Source organism: Aristolochia californica, unplaced genomic scaffold, assembly GCF_029961685.1.
Source record: "Aristolochia californica isolate CCGP_79_NKW_82.1479 unplaced genomic scaffold, dmAriCali1.0.hap1 SCAF_9, whole genome shotgun sequence".
In the NCBI taxonomy this organism is placed as follows: Eukaryota; Viridiplantae; Streptophyta; class Magnoliopsida; order Piperales; family Aristolochiaceae; genus Aristolochia; species Aristolochia californica.
In genome coordinates this window covers 23,964,553-23,978,153 of record NW_027182290.1, presented here as the reverse complement: position 1 = coordinate 23,978,153, position 13,601 = coordinate 23,964,553, and the positions used below count along the sequence as shown (strand labels likewise).

The 13,601-nt window shown below is 38.8% G+C and overlaps 1 protein-coding gene across 2 annotated transcripts; it reads right to left on the bottom strand.

Moving 5' to 3' along the window:
- Window positions 1-5,151: 5,151 nt before the first annotated feature.
- LOC137940203 (uncharacterized) lies at window positions 5,152-13,002 on the bottom strand. 2 transcript variants are annotated; one of them, XM_068785137.1, is made up of 5 exons: window positions 12,390-13,002; window positions 10,592-10,963; window positions 8,054-10,466; window positions 5,852-7,921; window positions 5,152-5,753 (listed from the first exon to the last, which is right to left on the bottom strand). In XM_068785137.1, the coding sequence occupies exons 1-4, from the start codon at window positions 12,492-12,494 to the stop codon at window positions 5,901-5,903; spliced, it is 4,911 nt and encodes a 1,636-aa protein (XP_068641238.1). In that variant the 5' UTR covers window positions 12,495-13,002; the 3' UTR covers window positions 5,152-5,753; window positions 5,852-5,900. The 2 variants fall into 2 exon arrangements, with proteins under 2 accessions (XP_068641238.1, XP_068641237.1); XM_068785136.1 differs by having other exon boundaries at window positions 5,852-10,466.
- Window positions 13,003-13,601: the final 599 nt, after the last annotated feature.

The following is a 13,601-nucleotide window of genomic DNA, read 5'->3' as shown; positions in this document are numbered from 1 at the left end:
ATCAATGAGTTTGTTAGCTTTTTTTTCAAATGGCTTATAGATACGCCACCAAATAGGCCTTAAAAAATTGAGCATTTATTTGTAAACTAAGTGCATTAAAAGCTATTTCCACTTGAAATTCCTCACAAAACCACTTTTGACAAAAAAGAGTTAGAGATTGGCAAAATTCCATCTCTCTCAATGTTTTTCTCTCTGCATCATTATAGTTCAAGCTTTAGAAATCTTCTTTATTATGTATAAAAGGTTGGAGACTTTGACATCTCAACAAAGAAGGTTTTCTCTCCATCAATTCCAAGGGTGTAAGCTTTTCTTTTTTTATATTTTATTTTCTTATGCCAAAGGTTGGTCTATAACCTAGAATCTATATAGAAGAGCTTATGAGAGCTAGAATCTTGCCATTTAATCTCTAGGCAGATATATAAAATCATGTATTTGAGCATTCATGTGATTTAAAAGAGTTAGAATCTCTTTTATGTAATTTCCAACTAATAGAGCTTATTAGAGGAATTTTCCAAGCACAAATTCTTGAGTGGTGAACATCAATAGGGGAACATCGATAACAAAATATCCTTGCCTTCAATTTTGTGGTGTATGCATATTTTACACTATACTTGCTTTAATTTTTATTCGAACACTATTGAAGAGCATATATGGAAGAGTCTTACACGAGTCTCACAGTAAGAAGTCTCACAGAGCTAGAATTAATATGGTGGAGTCTAAGAAGAGTCTCATTGGAGAAGGTCTCATAGAAGAGTCTCAATCAAAGGTGTTTTAGTTATGTTAGTCTTTATTTATGTTTAATTATTCAATTATTCTAGGACTTATTATTATAGTGTTTAACTTTGGGTGTAACTAGGATAAGGGTGGTTTAATTGTAAAAAGATTAGACTTGTTTCCTCTATTATAAATAGAGGCTTATGTGCTCAAATTACAAAAAAATCAATGAAGTTTTTTTCCAAAAAATTCAACATAGTATTTGAGTGGGTTCTGAGAGTTGATTCAATCAACCCACAAAGACAATGTGATCCTTGTCCAATCTATCATCTCTAGTAGTTTGGGTTCATATTCTATCTTTTTTCTTTCTTTCCTATCCCAGTTACCCATTAGTTTATTGCCATTCTCACCTCCATACTAAACTTTTCATATTTCAAATTACATATTTATGGAAATATCTGTGAGTCTACTTTCCAACACCAAATTAATTTTTTCAATTGGAGTATTCTCCAAAGAGAAATCGATGTTTAAAGCATCAAATGTCATATAGCAATAGAGGTTCGAGCAACAGTAGAAAGTTTCACTTTTTGTATCATTTAAGCCATAAAAAACTAGACTTTAAATGGAGATATAGATAACAAAAGAAATATATGTAAGTCTATTTTCTACCTTATCAAACCAATTCTCAAACTGAGTTTTCTAAAGGGAGATATCAATTTCGTAAGGTCAATGGTCATGTTGGTCAAACAATAAAGAGTACTCAGTTCAGCTAGATTATAGAGTTTTAAATCTATCATATTATTTATTTAACAAGAAGAATATTTCATGAAGAAAAATTATACTTTGATGAAATTTATCTACATTTAGTTTAAGAAGGAGAAAATTTCATGTCAGTCCAATCGATATTTAAGGAGATGTTCGCATTGGAGTCGACAAGGGTCAAGCAACAAAATGAAGAAAATTAAGAGGCCATAAAAGATTCAAGAACGAATATTTTCATGTAAAATTAGGTATCAATTTAAAACTATATGATTCAAGTTTCTTGAGAAATAAACCATTTGTGATTCTGAACTATATTTTTTGAGATATTGATATTAGAAGTATCAATGGTCAATTCTGCCAAAAATATCTATTTTCCCCCCCATTTTCTCTCATATTATCTCTCCATGCATTGATTGAATTGAGTTTCCTTTGATCCTAAAATCCGAGTTTTTTAGCCAAATTTCTTTTCTAATCAGAGAGTTTTTGTGAGAATTAATCACTCCATAATGTGCTCATTCAAGGTATGATGTATCTTGCTTCAATATTTTTTGAAGTTTTGCGTTTTTTTTACTAGGTAGTGTATCTAACTCCAAAAAATTGTGGTCATCCCAAAAAAAAATTATACTTTATCAAGTTTATTAAATTCTACCATTATAGTCTCCCTTAATTTTAAAAACAAAATCACTTTGGAAGTATGAGTGTTGCATACTCGCCTCCTTCCGATTAAAGTTATTTTTTTTAGTATTTCTTCAGTTCGTCATATTATGTTTTTATCACTCTAGAACAATGTCTAGGCCTATTATCTAAAAAGTATAAGAGTGTGCCCAACATCCTGCTTGAGTCAAGTCTTTTGTCCTTCACCCAATAGGTGATTTATGTTTGATCTATCCTTAAAAAGCGAGTAGTCTCTATGTTAAGCCCTAAAATTGAGTGGAGTATGTTTCAGACTAACATTTTGACTGGTGTATGGACTTTTGTAGTACGACTAGGAGTGGTTTTCTTCTTCTATATTGTGTTTTATCCAAGTTGGCTCTCTATGTCCTTTTAATCTCCAACTTGAGGGGGAGAAGTAGAAGAAGAAGTACAAGAAAGAAGCATTTTGTTCCACATGTTGTGGTAAATTTTATGTTACAAAAATATTCCAGAATGAGGGAGCATAAAAGATAAAAATTTTGCATCTATGAATAAATTTTTTTCAGCAAAAGAAAATTGAAGATCAAGAATCCTTTTCATTACAAGTTGAAGTTATAAACTCCAACTTGAGGGGGAATGTTGAAGAGCAGATATGGAAGAGTCTTACTTGACTCTCATAGTAAAAAGTCTCATAGAACCAGAATAAATATGGTGGAGTCTAAGAAGAGTCTCATGAGAGCAGGTTTTGTAGAAGAGTCTCAGTTAAAGGTATTTTAGTTATGTTAGTGTTTTATTTTTGTTCACTTGTTCAATTATTCTAGGACTTATCTTTTAGTTTTTAACTTTGAGTGTAACTTGTATAAGGGTAGTTTAATTATAACTAGATTCTACTTGTTTCCTCTATTGCAAATAGGGGCTTATGTACTCAAATTACAACAAGTCAGTGATGTTTTTTTCTTTTCCAAAAATTCAACAAACACTAAGTTTGTAATTTGAAATATCTTGGTTCACCCCTCTCTTAAGAACCCACCTAAGTCACATGTTCTTTACAATAATATTTCTTCAATGACTTTTTGTTTTGGGTCTTAACTTGGCAACTTGGTTTTTCACTATCTTGTCTTGATCTTTTGCCATAAAGTGCATAAATTTGTGTTGGAAGTTATGTGTCTAACATACACTAATAAAATTATTAGTAGTACACTTTCAAACTAATCATATTGTTATTACCAAAATTATGAAAAAAAACATAATTTTATTTATTGATCTAACAAATACCATGTCCCTAGATCCCACTAAACCTCTTCCTAACATCTCTTAGCCCCTATATATCCTCCCCTAATTCCTTAGACCTTCCAAATCTTTCTTCCTAGCCAATCCCCTCTCTCAAGCTCTCCTCTCTCTCAATCAAGCTCTCTTATCTCAACCCAGCTCCACCCACCACCTTTTAAAAAAATATCCCCTCTATACCTCCCTCTATACCCTAAACTAGCCTACCAAGCACTAGAAACTCTTCCTTCATCCTTCTCTTTTGTCCCCTAGGCCTACACTACCCAAAACCTAAAATCGACATCTACCACAACCTTAGAGCTCCATCTATTAGGTCATATAGGTCCAAAACTAAGCGCTCCCACCTTTGTGTATGCTTAGGTAGCTTCCCAAGAAGAGGGTGGATTGAGAATATAAAATAAAAATTTAGTGTTGAATGTGCCAAGTAAATTAAATGACTTAAGCCAAATGCACAAACCACAAGGATGTTCAATATTTTTTTGTTTTCGATATTCCCCTAATGGTAATCACCGCCCAAGAACCTTTATGTAGAGAAATTTTACTAATATGTTTTATGTTCAAATTATATCTTTTGTTAAAGTTTCGGTATGCCAATAAATGCTCAGTAATTACTCTCTAACGAATTTAGGAGCCTATTTATAAGATTCCTAGCCAAAATTACCATTTTTATTATTTTCAAAAGTTTGTAAAAAGTGTTGATCCATCAGCAAAAGGTATGATTGATCAACCATGTATAACAGCTATACTTTGTGAATTCCATAAACCCAATGATCAATCAAGACATCAATCCACAAGTTTTCAATCTTTTACAAAACTCAATGATCAATTATGCCTAATCAATTGATGAATCATGCTTTATAAAATTGGTCAGGTGGCATTCTATATTATTGATCATGCTACAACGATTGATCAATCATGCCTTTGGGACGTTCAATGATACGAGTTTAGGATTATCAATCATGCCTTTATAAGCTCTTTCTTGCAACATCTATATGATTGATCATGCCTATGAAAAGATGATAGAACATGCTTATAAAATCTTTCAAGCCACATTTATAAAATTTGTTAGGCTACATTTTGGATGATCGATCAAGCCTTTACAGGATGACCGATCAAGCCTTTGTAAGATGATCGATCATACTTACTACTAGTGTGTAAAAATGATTTCTAAACATGATTTAGGACTTTATTGAGGGAATTAAAATCTTTAAAACATTTGTATGCATTGATAAACATGATTTTGTAGAAATTACTTGTTCTAATGCTCCAATGCTCGCATATACTATAAGATTGAAATTTGGCTGGCTTTCCCCTTATGAAGCTATAGTTCTTGAGATTTTTCTATATTTTAACTCTAGTTTTTCATATCTACAAGTTTCTTTGTAAGTACTTCTTCTAGATGACTTGTCATTTCATTTTGGCACAAGGTCCTCGTAAACCTTAATGGTGTATCTTTTGAAGGAAATACATTTGCAATACTTGAATTATAATTATCTTATCAAATAGGTTAAATTTTGTTCTCAACAGAATATAAGATATTGGTCAAACTTAAGTTAACACTTTGCAAGTATTTTGGATCGTAACACCTCCCCCTCCTCACCACTATAAGGAAGACCCCTAGAGAAATCTGGTCAAGTGTCGTGATATGTAGTTGGCCTTCAACAAACGAACGTTGCACAAGCTCTTCATAGCTTTACAAATAAGCAACATCCATATGTATCGTTTACCAAAGAGACGCAGAACACATTGGCATCGTCTGGGATTAGAAGTGGATTAAATTATCAATTCACACAAAAGCCCATCATAAATCAGATCCCTGAGTAGTGGATTCGGCAAGGGGTTAAGGTGGACTTATCTGGACTGAGACAGTACTGATGCATTTCAACAGATGATATCTACAGGACCGAAACTGATCTGCAAAGGCCGTCATCATCCCACCCGGAGATCAGGTATTCAGAGCACCATACAGACTTTGAAATTTCAAATTCTCTCAATTACAAACAGTTCCTTCCGAAAGAGGAAGTGGGGCCACAATAGACAAACATTGGAGATCCCACTTACCACCATCTTCCATGACCATGCCAATCTCGCATCTTCATGACACAGTGATTAATGCTTGGAAGACAGCTGTGAAGAAACAGGAATTCTAGAGATAATTGTTGCAGGCATCAGAAACTCATTGCAAGGAACCATCATCTCAACATTTACAGGAATTACAGTAAGGTGTAAATTTCTTCTGGGAAGGGTGCCCTCACAATCCTCCACTCAAACTGTATGTGGAATTGCTGCTCTGTATATAACTTAGAGAGAGAAGGTAAAACAGGCTATGAACGAGACGCTCCCTTGTATGCTTGAACCTGCAATTCAAGCTATAACATGTCATGATGTTCAAAGGGTGTGAATCTGCAAACAAGAGAAGTAAAACTATAACCAAAAAAAAAAAAAAAAAACTCACAAGGTCCTCATGTGTCACCAAGTTGCTCCTCCAGGGCTCCCTCTTCCCCCTACTGCCATGATGGTTGCTTGAAAACCAAACTCTCAGAACCCCAACCTCCTTCAGGCTCCTTCCTCTTCACTGCTTGGTACATCCTAACCTGCTCCTCTGCCAAAGCGTGAGGACTGGCAACCGAGAGTTGCCTAGACGAAGCTAAAGGCATCCGCTCATCTCTCCCTTCTACATCAGTGCTTCCTGGACCTGCATTGAGATCTAAACCCTGACGGCCCCATTTCCTGCTACTGTCAGCACTGCCACTAGTACTACTGCTCTCAGGTAGGCTGATTACGTAGGACCTTGAAAAATGAGATTGAACCGATCCAGCTGGTCCTACAAACTGGGAAGGAGCAGCTGGGAAGCACGCCCCCCCTCCTGATGAAGCATCCATATATGTTGATCCACCAGAGAAAGAGGTCGAGGCCAAAGGAAAATTGGTGCCAAAAGGGAAGCCACCATATGAAAATGCTGCAGCAGGAGGGAATGGCATAGATGCAGCAGAAGAAAGCACTGGCCCCCGGTAGAGATCACCTCCATAGGTCCCACCAGTGGCTGATCCTAATATCCTCTGATGCGTGCCACTACTGGCAACAACCGGATAGGGTTGTTCTGCTCCTCTATCTGGTAAGAAAGATTGAATGGCAACAGCAGAATAGGAATTGCCATGTGGAAACCAAGAAGAGATGTTTCCAAGCTCTGAATTGTTTATCCTAAGGCCAGGAATTGGAGGTACAAATGGCACATTCGTCTTGGGAATTTGCTGGCTCCGTGGAGCTGGTTCAGGACCAACGGCTTCTTCAAGACCAGGGCCATTGTTCAAATCAAAATCCCGCAGCACATTCACCTCACCATTGGGAAATCCAGTAGAGGATGATGATGATGGAAGTCCCTGCATAAGTGGCACTTCCAATCTCCTATTTGTGTTCACAGGGGACTGGCCATTTTCAGCACTTTCATCCATTCTATTTAAATCAAGATCTAGTCCTCCAGAGGTCCTGACAGAGCCAGGATTGCTAGTGGGCACTGACTCCATATATGGTTCTGGATTTGCAGTTTGACAAGCCATGTCTTCAAGAATTCTCTCATCAGGCACATTTAAATCAATATTCAGAGCAGTACGACCTTGTTTTGTTGCACTATTATCAGATGATGATCCGTCAGCACCACTCAAGGGGAGTTCTGGAATTTTCCGAGGTTCTGCTAGCCTGAAGGCACTGGTGGCGGCTGATCCTTTCCACCCAAGCTCCACTTTACTTTTCAGAAGGTTCTCAGGAGGAACAAAGGCCCCTTTCGCAGCAGCAGCCAGTGGAATAGGAGCACTCAGGCCACTGGCAGAAATAGGAGTAGCAGAAAAGGGTAAAGGGCTATGCAAATGGACAGCTGATGAACGTCCTGGCACAGCAGTGGAAGTGACTGGATCCCCTTGGTTATTGCCATCATCAGATAGAAAACCTTCATTCAAATCAAAATCAAGCTTTGTAGCAGTAGTGTCTGATGCAGCAGGAGTAGATGAAACTTCGGCAGTGGATACACACTCCTCTGTCTTATCAGCCTCAGCACCAGGCAAATTCAATTCAGCACGTTTCACACATTTCTCAGACTCTTGTGCAGGTCCAGATGGCAATTCTTCAGGCTCAGGGGCCTCTTTCTTTTCAAATGAATTTTCAACAGGGCCATCATCTTTGTTTTCTCCAACTTGATCATTAAGTTCTGCATGATCCAAAGTAGTGTTCACTGCATCTTCCTTACCATTTGGTTCTGAGTTACTTGTTGTCTCCATTAGTTCAGCCTGAGCAGGCTTACAGTCTTCCTCAATCATCTTTTGCGAACCAGAAGATACGAGGTCCTCGCTTCTGTTCAATGCAACTTCCACATAATTTGCAGTCACAGGAGAGCGTCCTTGCTCTTGTGCTGACCTTTCATGCATATCTTCCGAGTTCATGCAACCTGTACCTGAGGGTTGGTACAGTATACTCTCTTCAAGAGCTTCAGCTTTTAGTGTTGAAACAGCGTTTTCAACATTACATCTATCACCTGTGGGCACACAAACAAAGTCAGACACAACACCAGCTGTACTGTTCTGACCATTATTGTCACATGCATTAGCTAAGATCTGATTTTCATCTGATAATGTATTTATTTTCTTTGGTTTTAAATCTACAACACCTTTAGGACTTTCACCAGTAGTACTCTTCCTTTTCTCACGTAGTAGGGTTCCTTCTGTCTCCGAAACCTCTTCTTTCACAATTGCAGAAGACATTGGATCAAATGCTAATGAAGGTGCCGGACAAACATGATCAACTGTTTCATCAGGTCTGGTGTCAGATTTTAAATCCGCTCTAGAAGCATGAATCTGATCAACTTGCTCCAATAATGGCTCATTTTGTTCACTGAAAATCAAACTGTTGTTACCATCTCCTGAGATGCTATTGTTGGCAACCGGATGTAAACTCGGTGGATGTGACTCATCCTTCACCTTGGCAGGACCCATGTTGTTATCCTGTTTCTCAGGATCTCCATCAGCACCTTCAGCAGTGTCATTGCTACCATCTGCTGTGCCATCTTCCTTCAATAGTCTCGACTTGGCAGTGTTATTACCTGCTAAAGAATCATCCACAGTAGGGGAATTTCTCTGAGGAGAAGCAGAAGGAGAAACAGTATCTGATTTCAACATTTCTCCTGCAGCCACACTGGCAAGAAGATTCATTCCTAGATCATCCCCGACCGGTAAAGACACACTCGCTGCTTCAGAATACTTGACACAACTTTCAATCAAAGCATTCATGGAGCTGTACGAAGTCTCGTATGATTTTCCCAGCTTGGATTCTATCAGGGGAGCACCTTTTTCACTTCCTGGAGAAGTGGTGGCACCTTTTGAGGCCTCCAATGACTTGCAATTTTCTTCTGTGACTCTGCTTCTCTCTTCACCTATAACAGTTGAGGGAGACCTTTCACCTTCATCAGATCCACCTAATCCATCTTTCACATCATTACTCTGCCATGACTCGGTATTCACATCTGCAATAACAGTTGCACGACCATCAGCCTTTCCCTTTGTTTTTTTATCATAAACATCCTGTTTGTCAGGAACTCCAGGAGAAGAAGCTCTGCTTCCCATCACAGAAGGCTCCTCAAAAGAGCCGCCACTCGCACTTCTAACAGGACTTCTACCAGGGTTTGGAAGCCTTACAATAAGTCTATGACTATTTCCATGATCAATAGTTGGCACATCTGCAACCTTTTCAGAAGTCAACCCAGACTGCGACACTTTATCAGTTTGAACATTCTTATTTGCAGGACCAGATTTCCCAACTACTGTCTCCTTTTGCAACCCAGAAACACCTGATCCCACAAAGCCATTGCTGGACTTCCGGCTTCTAGAGCCACCAGTGCTACACCTGTTGGCACTTACTGAGCCTGCAGTCGAGCTCCTGGCATCCTCCTTCCATGTAGAACCTGTAGTTTTTGCATGATCTCCCGAACAAGACTGACTGTTATTTTGAGACTGGCTTGAGCTGCTGCTCCTTTCCTCCTTTATAGGTGTCAAGGGAGGATCGGAAGCACCCTTTGAACTCATTGTTACTGAAGGCACTGATTGGTTCAGTTTCACTGATCCAGGAGATGATGAAGAGGATTTCACCATGGGATCTCCATGATTGAGCTTCACAGATGTGGTCTTGGATGCAGAAGGCTGTGTAATAGAGCTCTTCACAACCTCAGAAGATGATCCTGACCGACGAATCCCACCATGAGAAACATCAGGAAAACCAGTCTTACCAGGCCAGGAAACTGTCTGACTCGGCCCAGACTTGGCATCATTCATCTTCATTTCCGCTTCCACACGCTTTTTCCAGGTATCAACCAAACTCCTAGCCTTTCTCTGTATTTCCAAGTTTTTATGGCTTCGCAAATGATTCACAGATTTCCCAACATTGCATGTCTGCAAGGCGTGAAGATTTACAGGCAGCTTATCAAGTGCACGAAGCAGAGCTAATAGGAGTTCCTCTACAGACTTGTCACTCTCCTTTGGACTACTACCATCACCAAGCTTCCCTTTATGAGCCTCCTGGAGCCAGTCATCTAGAATTGGAACACCCCTCAACTGCACAAACCTACCAAGGCACTCATACCTCTCGGTGGCAGCAATCACATCAGCAAGCATTACCCTAGCCACCAGATCTATTTTCTTTTCAGCTTTATCAAGCTGCATGAGATGAACTAGTTTCTCAACACCTTCCAAGTTCATAAGTGCTCCTTCTTTGTCAGTTATATTTGCAATCTCAGCCTTTATTGTGATACTTTCTGGTCTGAAGAGACTAGAATCCCCATCATCTGGTTTAGATGGACGCTCCCGCTTAATGGGCTCTGAACCCTGATCACTCCGTTCCCTTTTCCTATTCTTACCACCTTGAGAAGCAAATGAAGCAGAGCTATTCTGTAAACTATCTGAACCAGGCTTTAACTGCTGTGTGGATGTCGGACCACTCAAGGTTTTGGGAGAACGTCCTCCTGACTGCACTGCTGCATGCATTTCTAGTCGTGTTTTATCTAATAGATGATCAACTTCTTCCTGTCGTTCCTGATAAAAACGGAAATAGTCAATAATTTACGATTTGCTAGTCAACCTGAATTAACCCCCCCTAAAAAAAAAGGAAAGTTAAAAAAACATTAAATAATGTGCAGAATACAACCATAAATGCTCACATTTATGTAATCCTGATCAGTTAGCCACCATAAACATTTGTTTGCAATGTCATACACTCGCCGGCATACAAATGAGGATATCCCTGAAGGAAGTTCAACACCTTTACGAAGAAATGCGACTTTACATGGGTGGAGCAATGATGCAGCAGGTATCTCATCCTTGTGGAACGAATAGAATACTTCGTTTGGAGCAGCTTCCAGAAAAATGCCTTTGCCAAGCTTTATGTCTGCTGGTCGATAGAGCCAGTTCACACCTAACTTTGGATAATTATCCTCTTTGCTTGAAGATAAAGAACGGATTATTCCAATGAAAGGTGGGGAATTTCCAGCCTGGAAAAGTGCACAGTCGCCAACACTAATCTTGCGTCCATCCTACAAAAAGAGTGAGAGATGCTTCAGTCAAAGTTAAAGATAAGACTCGGATTCAAACAAATATGACTGAGTAATAGATAAACACGAATGTCAAACACTAAACCCAACACACTGACCTCTTAAGCAGTATTATAGCTTAGCTAATTCATATTTCCTTGAACGTCTAATTGACAGGAAGCAAATTCCTCTTAGTCTAGGCATTCTAGTTTCTATTTCCCTTGTATCTTCCTCTCCTTCAGACAGATTTGTGGACCGATATCACATTTCTCTCTCAATAAAATCCCATATCTCACTGTTCAAAGAAATCTTAAAAACTATTTTACCACTCAAACTGCAATCTATGGCACCAGTTTATTAAAAAATAAAATGGAAAGTGTTATACAACAAGTTCTTTTGCCAACATCACAATGCCAATAAAATCATTATGCATGATTCATTGCCATTCATTTCTCTTATTAAAACCAAAATCAGAACAAGGATCTAGCCAAACAAAAGAAAAAACCAGTATCATAAATTTGCTTTTGAGCTTCCATGAACAAAAGCTTGTTAAGAAGCAGTCTGAGAATAAATCCCTCAGAAAGAACATAATCACATAAGATAGTAGCAGATTAATGAAAAATAACGGGTATGAAAGGTCTAAATAGAACCAAGTAAAACATGTTTTTTAGAAGATCAGCAGCATAGAGGCAGTCTTCAGCATTGACAGCATAAATTAAACCAAACATGTCATCCTGAGTAATAAAGATAAAAGAGCAAAACACTACAAACTCAATTTCAGAAATACAAACATGGTCAGAGACCACATCAACCAAAGCCAAATCCCAAGACCTCACACTAAAAGATTCTCTCTGTGGCCTTTGAGCCAAAGCCAATATTTATAGTTATATTTGAGAAGAAAACCCATAAATCAGGCCAGAAAGACCACAAAAAATAAAAGAAAATACATGGATGCGCTTCATGTCAAAAATAAAAATAAATACATAGAAAATCTCCAAAAAACTTTCAATTTATCCCTTTTTTATTTGAAATGATGTCTCTTTCGAGAAAAAAAATTCAGAGATATAGCAAGTGAGAAATATGACCTATATTTCCTCAAAGGCCATTTTAGGAAGAAATTAGACCATTTCTCCAAATGCTTAAAACCTGGAGTCTCAATAAAACCCGTTTGTACATTGCCTCAATTATCCCGAATGAAAACTTAAAAAAAGGACAGTCGATAAAGGAAAGAGTACAATTAAGAAACATAGCAACTTCTTAGCAGATAAAAAATAAAGCACCTATCACTAACTGATTGTATATTTCCATTTTAAGAAGAGAAAGCCAAAGATATCAGATTCCATGAAGTGGCCATAAAGCCCCTACAAACGGCATAAACAGAAAAGAAAATTAGCCTGAAATGAAAAAAAAAAAAAGGGGAAACGAGAACCTTGCAGAACGAATCAAGGGAAGAATCAGCTACTGTCGTACCGAGCGCAGGCCCCGGCAACATGTGCTGCCTCCGTTTCTTCTCCTCACCTTCCCGCCCATGCATAGCCTTGCATCTTTCCCGATTTGAGCTTCGATCCCCCGAACGAGAAACATCAATCCGAGTGTAATTACTCCAAGCCCGAAACCCTAACTCAAGAGAATTCTTGAATTACAAAACCCTAGATCCATTTCCGAACTCTTCGAAACATGGAAGCCCTACGCGCTGCTCCAATCTCAGAGTAAGCAGAAGATTCAAGGAAATTCTTCACGGCCGGGGGTATTGACAGCTGAAATTGACCGTTTCGAAGTCGTCAGATCAGATCTAAGAACAACAGAGGCGATTGAAAGTCAACAATCGGAAAATCCCTAACGATTAGAAAGATGGGGTTTTTAACGATCTAGGAGAGGATGAGAGGGAGGGAGAGGAGGGAGAGGATGGAGAGGCGAGAGAGAAACGGAAAAAAAAAGATCGAGGGCAAGAAGAGAACGGTTTTTCAAGACCACGGCAGAGGGCAAAAGAGAGGCGTACTTGGTAGCGTAGGGCGGGCACGGCGGGCAGAGGCGGGCAGGGGGGGGCAGGAAGGGTTCGCTCGGCAAGACTTTTACATTCCTAACACGATCTGATATGCCCATGAAAAAGATGGCTCGCGGAGTTCTCTTTGTCTACCGTTGTGGGTCCGGGTAACTGCTGTGGGACCTAGTGTTTGGTTAGTGTTGCAGTAGGGCCCACCGGTGGAATTCCTAGAACAATCGTATCCATCCATCGCATCAGAAGCCAGTTCAAAGTCATTTTCTTTTATCCCTAATTTCCAGCTGGTTTTTTATATAATTAAACTCAGATCTTAGTCGATTATTGACGAAAAATAAAATTGATTTGATCAGATCAACATGATAAAACAACAAATTTCAGTGGGTCCTACAAGTGGGGTCACACGATCTTAGTCGATTATTTACGAGAAATAAATTTGTACAAACAAACGGTCCAACACCACAGGCCCAATAAATGAAATTGAGCTGTTTCCTTATATCTTGAGATTCGAAAATTGCAATTGATGTCGCATTAATCCTTCTCACACACAGGTGACGATACGAATTAAAATTAGAGAATTTAGGGTTAAAATGGAGGTGTTTAAACCCTAATTAAAAGGAGGTTGTGGAGGAGAAGGGTTTC